Source organism: Cervus canadensis, chromosome 8 (assembly GCF_019320065.1).
Source record: "Cervus canadensis isolate Bull #8, Minnesota chromosome 8, ASM1932006v1, whole genome shotgun sequence".
Classification (NCBI taxonomy): Eukaryota; Metazoa; Chordata; class Mammalia; order Artiodactyla; family Cervidae; genus Cervus; species Cervus canadensis.
Window position 1 is genome coordinate 15,137,857 of NC_057393.1, and position 16,784 is coordinate 15,154,640.

At 48.6% G+C, this 16,784-nt stretch overlaps 1 protein-coding gene across 5 annotated transcripts in view; it reads left to right on the forward strand.

Moving 5' to 3' along the window:
* GFRA1 (GDNF family receptor alpha 1) overlaps nucleotides 1-16,784 on the forward strand; it is a 224,351-nt gene that overhangs the window by 156,101 nt on the left and 51,466 nt on the right. For all 5 annotated transcript variants that reach the window (XM_043476412.1, XM_043476408.1, XM_043476413.1 and 2 more), the window contains one exon: nucleotides 183-519. In XM_043476412.1, the coding sequence (XP_043332347.1) occupies nucleotides 183-519 (337 nt within the window). The remainder of the gene's footprint in view (nucleotides 1-182; nucleotides 520-16,784) is intronic.

Genomic DNA, 16,784 nt, shown 5'->3' on the forward strand with positions numbered 1-16,784 from the left:
GCCCCTGATGCTTCCTCATTGTCACAAACTCATTAAGTTATTAGCTTCAAAACACAGAGCTGATGAGAGCTGCCAGGCCTGCCAGGTGGTGAGAGGCCAGATCGCAGTGAAAGCAGAGACCTGTGCGAGCCGCGCCGGCACCTAGCCCTGTGGTCACGGCCTGCCTCTCTCTCCTTTTGCAGTGGAGCACATCTCGAAAGGGAACAACTGCCTGGACGCCGCCAAGGCCTGCAACCTGGACGACACCTGCAAGAAGTACAGGTCGGCCTACATCACCCCCTGCACCACCAGCATGTCCAACGACGTCTGCAACCGGCGCAAGTGCCACAAGGCCCTCCGGCAGTTCTTCGACAAGGTCCCGGCCAAGCACAGCTATGGGATGCTCTTCTGTTCCTGCCGGGACATCGCCTGCACGGAGCGGAGGCGGCAGACCATCGTGCCCGTGTGCTCCTACGAGGAGAGGGAGAAACCCAACTGCTTGAACTTGCAGGACTCTTGCAAGACCAATTACATCTGCAGGTACGTGCGCCGGCAGCTGCGTGATGAATGAGGTGGCAGAGAGAACCTTTTTGCGGCTTCAGTGGCCCGCTTTCTGTTTTCTGAATTTCTGCGTGGGGGTGGGAAAGGGGAGTGGTTGGGATGGATGGGGCCAAAGCTGACCTCTGCCTCCAGTCCAGGGTTCTTCAGAAACTGATCAGGCATCAGGCTCTTGCACTCAGGAAGGTTTCCATCTTTAATCTGAGAATAAGGGAATGAGGGAAATAGGACTATGCTCAGTAAGTTCAGAGAGTCACCTGAGGTCAGGTGAGCTTGAAGGCTTGTGCCCCTACTGCTAGAACTGAGAGCTGCCAGGGGTCAAAAAGGGTTAAGTAAGTGGGATGAGGGCTGGTGGAAATATAGGGGCTCTTTGCATCAAGATCACAAAGCTGGAAGAAAGCAGCAAGAGGGTGGAGCTGTGTCCAGCCCTGAAGAGGAGAACTTCCAGAAGGCCTAGGTCTGTTCTGGGCCATTTAATCATCGACCTGTCTGAGAATAGATGCTTTCCATGCTTCCGGATCTCAGCCCCGATCAGAGACCTGGCAGAGTCTGGGCTGTGTTGTTGAAAACAGGCACTTGCTTTTCCTTTTTGGCCATGTATACATTTATTTTAATGTTTCAGGGACTCCAGGAATATATTCTATGTGTATTTTTTTTTTAAAGCAAAAAAGCTGTAGAGAGTTAAGTAGAAAGAAAGGAAAGGTTTCTTTTCTTTCTGTTCTCACTTGCTCCCAGCCGTCACTGTTGACAATGTGATGTGTGTCCTTCCAGAACTTCTGGTTGAATTCATTGCTGATGGAAGCGAGTAGATTTTGATTAGCAGAGACTCGAGTCTTTGCAGCCTGAGGCAATGCTGGTGCTGCATTCAGAGCACAGAGTGGATGTCAGGTTAGAGATGCAGGCGGGCATCACCGGACAGCACCTGTACTCTGCCCCCGGGGCAGAGTCAGGAGTCTTCAAATACCGTCGCTGACAAAATCCCACGCGCTTGACAAATTTCACGGGCGGGCAAGTAGGTGAAGGTGTGACTATGTGCTTGTGTTCTTCTAAGATTCCCCTTTCTCAGGAGCAGAAGACAGAGAAGAGTCTGTCTGATAGTTGGGAGGATTCTGGTGAGTGAACGTTCTGGGCATTTTAAGTTTTCTTCTGATGGAATGGAGTCCCATTCTTTCCTTAGACTAGCTCTGGTAGTGACCAAAGGAAAATAAAAGTGCTCATTATCCGTAGAACCCCCTCATGCTGAAGACTTTCTGGAAGTAGTGTCTCCATTTTTTTTCCAAGATGGAAACTCTGTGAGGAAGAACTCAGATGACTGAGCTTGCTGTGGGAGAAGTCAGGTGTTCAGGCAGTGTGACGCTTCCTCACCAGTCACCCCTGTTTCATTGAGACCCTCCTAGCTGAGGGTTGTGATCAGGGATGGCTGTGCTCCAAGAGTCCTGAGGAAGAGGCAGGACCTCCTTGCAGCCATAACCTAGGGAAACCAATCATCCAGGGATTCTGAGAAACTCTCTAGTGCGAAGTCACATCAGTCCTGTCTGACTCTTTGTGACCCCCATGGACTGTAGCCCGCCAGGCCCCTCTGTCCATGGAGATTCTCCGGGCAAGAATACTGGAGTGGGTTGTCAGGCCCTCCTTCAGAGGATCTTCCCCACCCAGGGATCGAACTCACGTCTCTTATGTCCCCTGCATTGGCAGGCGAGTTCTTTACCACTGAGTGCGATGAGGGTCCAGACCAAGGGAGAAGCCGCAGGAGCTTCACCTGGAATTAGAATGCCAGGGAGCTGCAAATCTAAAGATTATCACCTGAAGACCCTGCACCCGAAACCCACGTTCATGGGCCCTTTGAGCAGAAGGAACCCTTCTGCTAAGAGCAGGACTTTCCAGGGTTTTCCTTGGTTGGAAGCCAGCTACAGCCATCCCTGTCTGCAGGAGATGTTACCTTTTCACTGATCAAGCCAGGAGGCCTGGAGATGCGAGACTGCTGTAAGGGGAGGGGATGGAGCAGTGAGTCAGCCCTCTGTCCACTGGGCCACGGCTGGGAGGGGTGAGAGAGCATGGTGATGGAGCCTTCCCTCCTCTTCTGTCGAGAGGTCCAGAGGGGGTTCCTGACACCCCCAGTGCAGCCTGAAAGCCCATTCTGAGGGTTCGTTTGCATCACTTGGCCTGCTCTATAAAAAGAGAGACTCTTTGGAGGATTGGTGAGAACTAGTCAAATCAGATTGCTTCCCTGCTAAGCTGCGGTGAGAAACAGCAAGAAGTTTGGGAACTTTGGGAGTGTTCCGAGGAGGAGTCAGGAGTCTGCAGGTAGGGGGATGGTTTGGGTGCTGTGTAGGGACCAGGTTGGCTCCAGGGACCTTCGGCATTGTGGCAGCCCCGGGGGCACAGAGTGACTTCAGCTGATGGAGGAACAAGGAACAGGGGACAGCTGGACAGCCCCCACCTTAGAACTGACTGTGCCTGGTCACTCCCAAGGTCAGGCTGCGGTGACAGCAGCCACCAGGCAGCGGGCCGAAGTTGGACTGGACTGGAAGTGACAACCAGAAGCCGCTTTTGTGCATCTGCCGCGTTTCTGGCTCTGGGCTATTTGGGAATCTAGATCCTAGACTGTCGGGGGCCCTACCAAGTGATACTGGCCTCAGTGTGATTGATGGCTTTTATACCCCGTCTTGAGTCCTCTCTAGGCAGGTGAATCAGTGACTTCCCCTGGTGTTACCTGTCGTTATTTAGATCAGATTTTCTTTCCCGAGTCGAGCCTAGACTTATTACTCATGATTACCCCCTCCCTGTCGCATGTGGTAAATGTAATTTAAGCTGCTAGGTAGGCTGGCAGTGTTTTCTTTCATCAGGTTTTATTAATCTTGTCTTTAATTTTATGCCTTTTATTGCATCCCTGCTCGATCCATCTCAGTGAAGCCCTTGTAGTTACTACTACCCACAGCAGCAGCTGGGGCTTTGGCGGAGGGGGATTCATGTTAAAGTAGCTACAGTGTTAAAGTAGCTTTGACCTAGATCCATCAGAGGAAGGGAGGTACCCCCAGTGGGATGGCGAAAGGCCCAATGTGAGTATCCCCAAAGGGAAGGGATGACAAGAGGGGAAATCGCTTCCTAAAAAGCATATTCTTTGAAAGCTCGCCTTTCCAATGCTCCGTTGCCTTCTCAGCATCAGCCATTATCAAAGAGCTGCTGAAGCTCATTAAAACTTCCCTGCACTTAATGTTTTCCAACTCGAAGCACACAGGTTTCCTTCCCCAGGGTCCAGCAGTGCCTCTGCACAAAACCTGCCTCTCCGGCCTTATGTCTTCAAACAGAGGAGACGCAACTTCAGCGTTTCCTTTTGACTTTATTTTCCTTTTTGCCTTCCCCTTTTAGAGAAGCCGACAGGTTTCTTTCCTCTTGGGGTGGTAAGGGAGAGGCGAGCACTTGACTGTTTAGTCCTCTAAGCTTGTCTGCAGAAAAACAAACTCGGAGATAGTAGCAGGAAGGGGGTGATGAAATGTAACAGCCTCCAGGTCTTACCCTGAAGCACAGTGTCTCCCTCGCCAGTTTTCTCTGGTTGCCTTCCTTAGTGCCTGGAAGGATGTCAGGACTGGGTTTGATCCTAAAGGGAGCCGATTCCTTTATCTTTGATGCACCTGGTTATATGTACAAAATTTAAATTTGCGACTCTCCTCCTTCCCCCCAAGCTCTGACATACTAAGTAAGCTCAGCACTTGGACCCCGGCTCAGTCCAGTCGCTCAGTCATGTCCGACTCTTTGTGACCCCATGGACTACAGCACGCCAGGCCTCCCTGTCCATCACTAACTCCTGGAATTTACTCAAACTCATGTCCATTGAGTCGGTGATGCCATCCAACTGTCTCATCCTCTGTCATCCCCTGCTCCTCCCGCCTTCAGTCTCTCCCAGCATCAGGGTCTTTTCAGATGAGTCAGTTCTTCGTATCAGGTGGCCAAAGTATTGGAGCTTCTGCTTCAGCTTCAGTCCTTCCAGTGAATATTCAGGATTGATTTCCTTTAAGATAGGCTGGTTGAATCTCCTTGCAGTCTAAGGGACTCTCAAGAGTCTTCTCCAACACCACAGTTCAAAAGCATCAATTCTTTGGCGCTCAGCTTTCTTTATAGTCCAACTCTCACATCCATACATGACTATTGGAAAAGCCAAAGCTTTGACTAGACAGACCTTTGTTAATAAAGTAATGTCTCTGCTATTTAATATGCTGTCTAGATAGGTCATAACTTTTCTTCCAAGGAGCAAGTGTCTTTTAATTTCATGGCTGCAGTCACCATCTGCAGTGATTCGGGAGCCCAGAAAAATAAAGTCAGCCACTGTTTCCCCATCTATTTGCCATGAAGTGATGGGACCAGATGCCATGATCTTAGTTTTCTGAATGTTGAGCTTTAAGCCAACTTTTCCACCCTTCTCTTTCACTTTCATCAAGAGGCTCTTTAGTTCTTCTTCACTTTCTGCCATAAGGGTGGTGTCATCTGCATATCTGAGGTTATTGGGTGCTACAAACAAATATGTTCATAGCTCTTTAATTTTTCTAATTAATCACTCAGGCACCTTCGCTGTTCTTCATTACCAAAAGGACTAGCATCTTCCTCTTGAGCAAGCCCCCTCCTGTTTTCATCTACAAATTATAGACTTATGTGCCAGAACTTGTTCTGCTTACAACACCAGGCAAAGAGGGAGCCGGAGGCTACACCAGCCCTCCTGACCTGTGACTCCAGCAGCCGCCACATGGTGTCGCTGTTGTGAACAGCCTGGAGGGTGCTTGGTGGTTTGGTGGCTGTGCCCTTCTTGGTCATTCTGCACCTGCAGCACAGGCCAGAGAAGGCAGTGGCAACCCACTCCAGTACTCTTGCCTGGAAAATCCCATGGATGGAGGAGCCTGGTAGGCTGCCGTCCACGGGGTCGCTAAGAGTCGGACACGACTGAGTGACTTCACTTTCACTTTTCACTTTCATGCATTGGAGAAGGAAATGGCAACCCACTCCAGTGTTCTTGCCTGGAGAATCCCAGGGACGGGGGAGCCTGGTGGGCTTCTGTCTATGGGGTCGCACAGAGTTGGACACGACTGAAGTGACTTAGCAGCAGCAGCAGCAGCAGCAGCTCAGGTACCACATCCTTGGGTGCAGACTAACAACTCTTAGTTCATACTCAGTCTGCAGCCACTATTTCCCAAAGTGTGATGTTTTGTCCCCTGGGGGCTGGGTCCTAGAGGATTCCCATCAGACCCAGCCCTGCAGCCTGAACACACAGTATCTCAGACTCTCCCTTGCCTGGCAGTGCATCCTAGGTGGGATTGAGTGTTGTACTTAACATTTTCCTTCTTTTCTTGAAGTTTTATTGTGTTAAGAACGCTTAATATGAAATCTACTCTCTTTAACAGGTTTTTAAGTGTGCAATATGGAATTGTCTACAGGCAAAATATTGTACAGTAGAACTCTAGAACTTACTCCTCTTGTATAATTGAACTTTTGTTCCCACTGATCAGAAACTACCTGCTTCCCCTCCCCCTAGTTCCTGGCAGCAGGCAGTTCTATTCTTTGCTTCTGTGAGTTTGATGATTTTAGATACCTCGTGTGAAGTGGAATGATGCAGTATTTGTTCTTCTGTGACTGTTTTATTTCACTTAGCATAATGTCCTTCAGGTTCATCCATATTGTTCCATATTGCTTTTTTAAGCCTTAAACAGTGCATGGTCAAGGGTATTGCATACCTTTTCAACAGATTCTGATAACATCGAATTTTAAAAGGAAAGGGATCAGGGCCCTCTGTCTCCAAGGCTTTCTTGGCTACACCTCCTCCAAGATTGACTTGCTTCTTTGCCAATGCAGGGGCCTTCTAGGTGGCGCTAGTGGTAAAGAATGAGTTGGCCAATGCAGGAGACATAAAAGACGCAGGTTCGATCCCTGCATTGGGAAGGTCCCCAGGAGGAGGGCATGGCAATCCACTCCAGTATTCTTGCCTGGAGAGTCCCATGGACAGAGGAGCCTGGTGGGGTCACAGAGAGTCATAGGGTCACAAACAGTTGGACATGACTGAAGCAACTTGACATATACACACACTGCCAGTGCAGGAGACTGGTTTTCAATCCCTGGGTTGGAAAGATCTCCTGGAGAAGGAAATGGCAACCCACTCCAGTATTCTTGCCTAGAAAATTCCGTGGACCTGGCAGGCTATAGTCCATGGAGTTGCATAAGTGCCAGGTACACTTAGCAACTAAACAAAAACAACTCGGTACCCAGTCTCTGCCTCCCCATAGTTTCTGTTTGACCAAGTGACCAAGTATATATGTTTTTACCTTTCCCCAGGAACTAAGGATCCTATAATTGTATCCTGGAGGCCTGGTTGTTTTGTTTTGCTTTGCTTTTTTAGCAGAACCATGAAGGTCTCCTTTGGTACAGCTCCAGAGGAACAGCATATGTAACTTTCAAAATTCTACCCTAGCCAACACCACATTTTCCACACTGAGGCTGACCCTGTTATACTTAGAGGAAGTATGTTGTTGTTAATGTGTTAACTGGGACAACTGGAGAAACATGTCAAGACCATGCAGCAAATGTCTTCTCCAGTGACTTACTTGGTCTGACAGTGCTAATATATCTTTAAAAGGGGAGGAATGTATTTCCTTTGCTTGGAATCAAAGCTGTTTTGCATAATAAACTGCAACTTTTAAAGAGCAAGGACATCCTCTGCTATTTGGGCTACCTTCCTGAGTTGAGAACTAGATTCGACATCATGGGATCTCCAGGCTTGTCTTGACATGTGGCAAGCGCAGGAGAAAATGGCTCAGAGGATAATTAATGCCTAAAACTGGAAAGGGAGATTAATTTGGCACTTAATTTTATTTTACGCTGATAAATTCACAAATGGAAATCAGCAATTAGACAATGCAAACTTTTGAACCATGGAAAGAAAGGTTCAGGAATATGAGAAAACACAAGTAAAACATTTTCCAGTTCATTTGAGCAGTTTTCATTTCAAATGATTACATGGGTGTCTTTAGCGATGCAGGGTGCTGGAATGGCTCATTTTTTAAGGTGCCCCACCTGCGCGAGCTGCCTGCCACCCAGTCTCCAGGCTGGAGCCCCCCCGGGACTCCCATGGGGTCGGGGAAAGCTGTATGTGTACAGATTCATCAAGCAGAGAGCAGGGATGTCTCCTCCCAGCATCTGCTGAATGGTGGGGAGGAGCACACTTCCTGGTGGACCTTCCAGATCTCCACCCCCAAGCCGGCGCATCCACTTGGCACCAGCTAAGCAGGGTCTGAGCCTGCCATGTCCCTGTCTCGCAGGGGTAACCTGAGCTGTGAATCAAGCGGAAACCCACTACAACTTTCTCTGTCTTGTCGCCTCCTCTCTCTCTCCTTATCTCTCCTTTGGCAGAGGCGGGTGTGAAGCCATTTGTCTGTTCCTGCTGGAGCCTGTTGCTGAAAAACGCCTGTCCAGATTTACTCAGCTCTCTGGCTATCCCCAGCCAGGCCCTCCCTGCGCCTGCCCAGCTCAGGGGCTCCGCTTCCTTCTCCCCACCCCATACAAGAGGTGCTTGTCTTGTCACCTCATGATCAAAGAGTGGGCTTCCCCCACTGAAACCTTGGAAAAATCCCGGTCACAGACTTTAGCCTTGTTTGGCTTGTGTACCCATCCCTAGACCAGCCAGAGGGCCCATGTCCTCTGGCCCAGTGGAAGCCGCCATAGGCAGTGTCCGCAACAAGAGGGAGGGGAGAGTACCAGGCTCAGGGAAATGAAATGGGGTCCACAGTGCACGCTTCCATCCACATGGAAGTGGAAGGTTCATACAGCCAGGCACTCAGAGATGAAAGCACAGTCCTTCTAATGATCTCAGAGTCCAACATGAACTGTCCCCTTGCCCTTACCTATCTGGCCTCTTCTCTGGCTCCCCTGGTTCTGCCTCATCTGTTTCAGATACTCTGGTCCCTTTGCTGGTCCTCAAATGCACTAGGCGTGTCCACCTCTAGCCTTTGCTCCGGCTGTTGTCTCTGCTGGCCCACTCTTTTCCCAGATGCTCTCAGACAAACTCCATAACCTCCAAGTCTCCTGAAATCTCATTTTAATGAGTTCACACTGGTCACCTTATTTAACATGTAAGTCCTTGCTCTCTCCCCTTAGCGTGTTCTCCTTTTTTTCAAGCACTTATCAGCTTCTAACATACTATATAATTTATTTATTTGTTTTACTGTTTGCCTCTTTTTTCCACTATAATGTAACTTCCACAGTTAGGGTTCTCGAACTGTGATATATCCCAAATGCTTAAAACTGTGCCTGAACAGTGTTCTATACTTAGTATTTGCTGAATGAATCAACTTAAAATCTGAGGGAAGGTCAGAGAAGGGGGTTGGATATAGGGATAGATTTGAGGATCATCAATATAGAAGTCATTGAGGGTGTAAATATGATAGAATTTATTCCCCAGAGAAAGTGGGTGAGAAGAGAAATAGGCCAAAGACTGAACCTGTGGAACATCAGGTTTATGGTAAAAAGTATCTGTAAAGGCCTTACAGAGGCAGGAAGTTGGAGAGTTGGAGAATCAACAAAAGACCTCAGCAGAGCTGAAGGAGATCAGATTCTTAGGAATAAAAGTGGGGTAGCCTTGTTGTGTCACTCAAAGGTATAGAGGGTGGAAGAGGAGAATTCAGAATGGATTTAGCATATAGGAAATCTACCTGTCCATCTATCCATCCATACATATATCTCTCCCTTCCTCCAATTACCCATCCATCCATCCCTCGTCTGTCCATCCATCCTGTCATCCATCTGTCTGTCCATCTATCCAGCTGGTCTGCAGTTACTGTGCCAGGAGTAAAGACCTAGTTTCTTACCAGCCATACAGAAAAGAAGAGGGGTGCAAATACAGTTATTTCAGCCTGATGTGAGAGTCTGTGGTCAGGAAGACACAAAGTTCTATGGGAGGGCAGAGATAAGAATAGCCAACTGGGCCTTGGCCTGGGGGGTCAGCAAAGCTTCCCGGAGAAGCTGCCCTCTGAATAGGGCTGAAAGGATGAGTGGCATGGGAGAGACCAGCAGTGGTGGAAATGGGATAGAGGCCCTGGGCTGTGGATTTGAGGAAGACGTGGGAGCAACAACTCATTTGCTGGGTTTTAATGATGAGAGGCACTGGTCTCCGTGATCCCAGCCCGCATGGAGGAGCTGGGTATCAGCCTGGTCTCGCTCACTCTGAAACCTGCTTGCTGTCATTCTTTCCAAACGATTGTCTTTCACGACAAGAATGCAATGTTCTTACATTGTTCAGCCTTACTACCTTTCGTTCCAGACAGGCAGAATGATCATCCTGGCCAGCCTCTGGATCTCGATGCTTTTTATGCTTCAGTAACTAAGACAGCATTGGTTTTAAAGACAGTTTTCACAGAGCTTAGGACATAATGTTCATCACAGCCTCTTAGCATCATCTGAAACATTAAAAAAAATAAAAAGCGCTCCTCAGGTAATACATGCTCATTAAGTTCTTACTTTATCTAATTTCCTTTTGAGCACTCATTGCTTATTGTAGAGTGGTTTCTCTGTGACAGCTTACTGATAGCAAGAGTTGTTTCTACAAATAGGAAAAAAATCTTTCCAGACCACACTGATTTTCTTATTATTTGTATTAACTCAGGTGCTTACTCAGGCACATTCACTGAGCGCAGTCTGTCTGACCTGAGGGTCCCAGGTGTGGAAGTCACGTGACTGTTACCCAGGAGTTCCCACTCACCTGGTTGCTTAGGGCTCTTTCCATAACTCCTTGCTGAACTGTCCCTGGAGTTTGGAGTCCTTGACCCTCACCTTCCCCTGGGCAGCAGATACCAGGGACTTGGCTGTGTATCTCAGGGGAGATGAATTCTCTGCTGTCACAGAGTAACAGCCGGCTCTAAACAATCCATGGTTTTGTCCCCAAGTTGGGGTCATCCAAGTGCTGGTCTTCCTACATATGTTCTCCTTGCCCTCTGGCCAGTTCATGAATCATAGGAAAACCTCCATGCTGTGGCTTGCATCTTGAATGCAATGCTGATAAAACATGTGGTGGGTGAGAAGTGATGAAATGGAGGTGGGTGGGGGACTTGCAGGGAGCTCTGGGACCCTAGATTTCAGACCATTTCATCTCAGATCCCAGTCGGTCCCCTCTGCTGCTTTATGCAGGTTGTTGCTCTTCCAAGGGGACTCTTCTGCTCTGCCCAGTGACCTTTTCAGGTATTAGGGCCCATGAAGTTCCCAGACAGGGTCACCTAGCTCCCCTGTTAAGTCTAAATCTAAACCCAACATACAGATTTTGGAGTCTCTCTCTGTTTTTTTTTTTTTTTTTTGGTCTTTCAGAAGGGGATGCTTCCATTTCATAGCATTCTTTTTTTCACATGTGTTTTATCCATGGAGCAAACAGTTGGGGGAAAGAGAGGTCCTAGTATTCCTAGGGACTTCCCCATTATCCAGACAGACAACCTTTGGGGTCCACGGGTACCTGTTTTGGCTGGCATACTGGACCCTTAAGCTGAGGCTGTTCCCTCCCATCCCGGCCTCCACAGGACACAAGACTTCTTTTGATCATGCACGGTTTGTAACTGACACTGGTTCCCTTAGCCTGTGACCCAGAACCATCTCATTTTGTGCAGGCAAGTCCACCCCCCCACCCCGCCTCACACCAGGTGGCTCTCACGCCTACACTTGGAGTCCCACTCCACCCAAGGACACCCCAGACCCCCACTCAGGCACTACCCCAACTTAGATATCCTACCGTCAGGTTTGCATTTGCATTTCTACGAGGCATTTCCAGCTCAGTGAATGGGAAATTGGCTCTGTGATTTCCGAAAGCAATTAATTATGCAGAAAATGTTGCATTAAAAAAAAAAAAAACAAAAAAAACAAGCATTTAAAGAACCATCAATGTGAAAAGTGCCACCAAGCTGGAGTTGGGACTTTTTTCCCCCTTCCCCAGTAAGCTGTCAGTGTGTTTGTGAGTGAGGCGGCCCTGGTCTCTCATCTGGGTTCTGCTGGTTCAAGGACATGAACAGCTTATGGCCTCAGTTTTGCATCTACAAATGGAGGTAATGACTCCATCTTCACAGGGCAGCCATAAGGGTTAAATGCAATATCTAAGCAAAGGCGTCAGCACAGAGCCTGCCACCTAACAGAGCAAACACTAATAAATTTTTTTCCTTTCTCCCTCCCTCACACTTTCCACACATTTTGATCATAGAGGACAAAGGAAGTGTAAGATTCCAAATGCAACATTTCCCACCCCATCCCTGCTCCATCAGCAGACGGAGACCTTTAAAGTAGGATTTGTGGGTGGAAAGGGTAGATTTTTACTGCTTTACACTTTTATGCACCCACAGCATTAAACGGCACGTGGAAATTCCAACACTATTACATGAAGCTGTGCTGCTCAGCTTCATATTGATACATCACCATCTTTTCAGTTGGTACCATTAGGGAAAAGTGGGAGGCGGAGGTGGGGGTTGACAGAGTCTAGAGGTGTTTGGAGCATGTGTCATCTCAAGAACGCTTCTGTCTAGAAGAGACAATTATCACCATACAAAGATACCCACTGAGATGCGGATGGAGCTGGCCACGAGTTTGTTGGGCCTGGAGTCCTAGATTCACTATTGTTTAAACTGAATGGGCAGTGGGGGTGCCCCTGGCAGCCTCTCTGGGCACGTGCTGCTTCAGTGACCCAGAGGAACCGTGAATAAAGTGTCCTTAGAGGTGCTTGTGTCTGAGTCAGGGATGCAAGGCATCCAGCAAAGGGCAGTCACTGACTCAGTGCCCCTGAATCCGACCCTTTCTCTCGTCTGTGTGGTTCTGTGCCATGATTCATCTGATCCTCCTGTCAGGAAGCAAGCCCCTGCCGGGCTCAGGATGGCTCGTGCAAGACTCAGGGGCTCAGAATCTGCAGAGCCAGGGACGTTATTGCAGGAATGTGTGGGTGACAGTGATGGTGATGAAGGTGGTGACGAAGAGGGTGACATTTATGTGACATTTGCAGTGCGCCAGGCACTGTGCTGGGCACTCCACCACCCTGGAAGTGGGGGCTGACGTCCTCCTCCCTGGTTCACAGAGGAGGGGGCGTGATCTTGAGCAGCTTCTGCAGATTTCCAAGTGGTGTCACTGGAACGAGAGCCCAGAGGGTCCAAGGGGCTGCAGAGCCAGGGTTCTGTCCTCTGTCTGCCTGTTTCTGGTACGATGCGTGTGTCTCCTGAAAACCACCCGCTCAGGGTGTGTGGAGTCGGATATTGCAGGTGATTTTGTTTCTAACTCTTTATTTATTCATTTTAAAGCAAAAATTTTAAATAAGAGACCTTGGGATCTTGATAAGGCATAAATGCCCCCTCATTAAATATATTGTGTTGGCCAAAATGTTCAGTTTTGCACACGATGTTTCGGGGGGAGGGGGGAAACCCTGAAAGAACTTTCTGGCCAACCCAGTAATTCAGTTCTCATTAGGACAGTGGTTTTCAAACTTTTGGTTTCAGAACTCCTTTATATTCTTAAAATTACTGAGGATCCCAAAGGGCTTTTGTATATATGGGCCAAATCTATCTATGCTTACCGTATTGGGAGTCAAAGCTGGAAAAGTGTTTATGTATTTATTACTTCATTTAAAAACAGATACCCATTACCAAGATAATGGTAAAATTATAAAATGATAAAAACCAAGATACCCATTACAGGTTACCATAAATAACAGAACATAGTTTTATTTTTTGAAAATCCTTACATTTGCAAAACAAAAAAAAATTCAGGGAGAAGGGTGACATCATTTTACACTTTCAGAAATCTAGTGTCTGAGAGGACACCTGGATTCTTCTATCTGCTACGGCATTCAGACAATTTCAGTATTGCATGTCACCTCTGGCCTCTGGAAAACGCCACGGTACTCTTCGAGAGAACATGAGAATCAGAAGGATAAACCAAGACTCAGCATGGCTGGGAAAATAGTTTTGACTCAAGAACACCTAAAAGGCTCTCTGAGTTTGCCAGGGTCCCCAGACTTCACTTTGAGAATTGCTGCACTAAGACCAGAATCGTGTTGGGCTGGAAGACGTGTGCCTGCAAGCGTCTGTGTGGTCTCCTGGAACTGAGACAGTCTGAGTGTGTGTGTGGCTGCCTCGTGTCCAGCCTGTTCACTCCCGCAGGTCAGGATGGCGAGGCTGGGGGAGGTGGCTGGGAGCCGGTGCCGCAGCCCTTCTAGGTGGAAGAGGGTACAAGTAACCAAGAAGCTGCTGAACTTCCATCAGCTGTCACTCCGGGGCTGTGTGGCAGTGAGGTAGTCTGGCCCAGCCTGGTTTCTTGCCCTGAGAGATGCCTTCCTGACAGACAGCACTTTCTTTTGGTTTCTAGTGCAACAAAGCATTTTAGCATTGTATTCAACGCAGTCAGGCAGAACTCTGGACTGACGTGTAAAAACACGCTGTGTCCGAGACTCGGTGGTGCTTTTTTCCCCTGGAGGGGCTTGGTCAGAGTCTCCTGGGTAAACGTCTGGTCCTTGCAGTGTGTGGAATGTGGGCCATGTCAGAGGCAACCCTTCTTTCTCTGCTTTCCCCGCTCCATCATCATTTGCTGTGGGGGAAACGAAAGGATTGTAATGGACTCAGGCCTGAGATAACCCTCAGAATAAGAAATGCTGGGGAGCTGGCAGTTTGAGAGTCCTGTGAGCACCCGGATTTGGAATTCCTGTTGGATGGTTAGCTGGCTCCACGAACAGCTTTAAACTTCTTAGTCATCTCTCTGTGTATGTTTACTCCAGCAAAGGATCCTGACATCGTCTTGTGGGAAATAGACCAAAGCAAATGGGAAATGTTTGCTGTTCCATGTTCCAAGTTCAAAAATTCGAGTTGAAGCATTTTTCACTACAAAGATGGTTTGAGAAAGCTGACTTTCTGCTCAAACCTTCTAGCAGGTGGTTGGTTCCTTCAGTGGCTCAGCAGAGCTGGGGTGCCTGATGCTTTGTGGGGCCCAGAGCATTCCCAGTGATGCTGATGTTGATCTGGGCTCCACACTTGGAAAGACACGGTCTTAAGGAATGTTGCTACAGGAGCCTGGTAGGCTACAGTCCGTGGGGTCACAAAGAGTCAGACACGACCTAACAACTGAACAAAAATAAGAAAGGTTGACTAGGTGATAGCCAAGGCTAATGGGCTGCACCCTGCTGTAGGGGTCTGCAAGCTGAGGATGAGAAGGAGTGGGCAGCCAGATGGGCCCTGTGGGGCACTAAGACTTAGCAGGCGCCCTAGAAGAGGCCAGCACACTGTGGCTGAAGTGTGGACTGTTAGCCCAGATTTGGGGGGGTGCATGGGAGGAGACCACAGCTGGGCAGTTTCTGTGCTGCTCTAAGCTGGGCTCTGGATGGCTGTGGGACCCACTGTGGAGGACTCTAAGGTCTTCCCAGGCCATAACTGAGCCATGGATGGGTCAGAGGATGCTGAGCCACGGCCACGGTGAATCTATTTAATTACTGCCTGAACTGGCCCCACAGCAAGGCAGAACCCTGCCCGCATTGATTGTGCAGAGAAAGTAGACAGTCTGGTCATCCATAGGCTGAGCTTGGCCTAAGACTGGAATTCATTTGGCCAAGTTATGCCGGAAAAAAGGAAAGCAAAGCCGAGCATTTTAAGACAATTATCTGAATAGAAATCCTTTTCTAAAATGACCTTCGGCTCAATCTTTGGCATGAATGATTCACACGAGGAAAGCTGACATGCATATTCTGCTCTTCTTGTTGCTTTTTCCGAGTGGAAGTGTCTTTGGTTGTCAGGAGGGAACTCGGGATGGGCAGTGCCTATGGAGGAACTATGACTCAGGCTATTCAAGCACACATGGATGTTCAAGATTCAAAAGTGGTTTCATTCCATGAGCAAGATCACCATGAACCTTGACTTGTTCAAATAAATATGCAGGCTGTCTCCCCACCGCTAACTCACTGCTCGTCGTAGGGCAGGTGCAGCTGGTGGGAGACAAGGTGCAGTGTCCCAGTGGGGCTGTATCTCCATCTTTGTCCCTGGCCCACCAGGGCCACCACCTCACATGCAGCGTCTTGCATTGTAGGTACTTAGTGACCGTGGTCCTTGGACAGTTGGTGTCTTTATTGAACCCAATGCAGCCTGTGCCAGCACTGTGCCAGGCGCTAGGTGATTAGCACCCTTGGTCTTGGGCACCTAGATGCCGAGGTACCTTTGTTAGTCTGTTAGTCAGATGCTGGGGTTCTGTCTAGGCTGTTCCCTAGCATCCCTAAGCTCAGAGGAAGCAGGAAGAGCTGTTTTCTGGAGGTATGAGAGGCGCCGCTAAACACTGCCTGTCCATGGGACTCTATATCAAGCCCCTTGGGAGAGCATCCTCTTGAGGGAGCCAGGCTTAGTGTCCTTGTCCACATGGGGGAGGAGGGTGCTGGTCTCAGGTGCCTCCAGAACCCAGCTGAGGTTGTGACCTTCCTAGGCTGAGGGTCCTGGAGAATGCGCTTGCTTCCTCTATACCTGTCCCTACGTGTGAAGGGACACTTAACTCACCTGCCCTGTTACCTGCCCCTCAGGATTGAGATTGGAGAGACAGAGCTGGCCTTGAAAGCCCTTTGATAGTAGTAATGGCTGCACTGATATCCAGTCCTTCATGGAGCGCTGAACTCTGTGCCAGGCACTGGATTCTGGGCCTTAATCCTCCCACATCCCTGCTATCAAGTACTTGCATTTCACACTCCCTTGACGAGGATGACCGTGTTCACAGCCTGGGGAGGTGAGATGCTCAGGGAGGGACCACCTGGGCCAGGCTGACTTCTCCACATGGCTGTGTCCTCGGAATGCATTTGGACCTTACTGAGCAGTAACAACAGATATTATTTTTTATTTTATGTTTTTAAACTGCAAGCACTATTAAACCAAAAGAATGCCCACTAATTCTGTCATTACATTTTATTGGGCCTAGTAAAGATCACTTATATCCCTTTAAATCAGATTTCAGCTTCTTATGTGCACAGTTCACAGCAAAATGGCGGCAAATGTCCAAGAGCTAGAACTAAAAGATGGAACATTAATTCTTCTTTCATTGCTACAGGAGTGAATATAAGCTGGAGGATCCCTGGTCTTCTTTGCAAAATCTGGCTCTAACTCTTACCAGCTGGATGTAGGCCTTTCTGGATCCTGGGGTCCTCCACTGTAAAATAAGACTAAGCTGGCTGGTCAGGTTATGGGGTGTTATGGGGCATGGTGACAGGCTGTGAATAAACCTAGCTGTTTGTGCAGCAC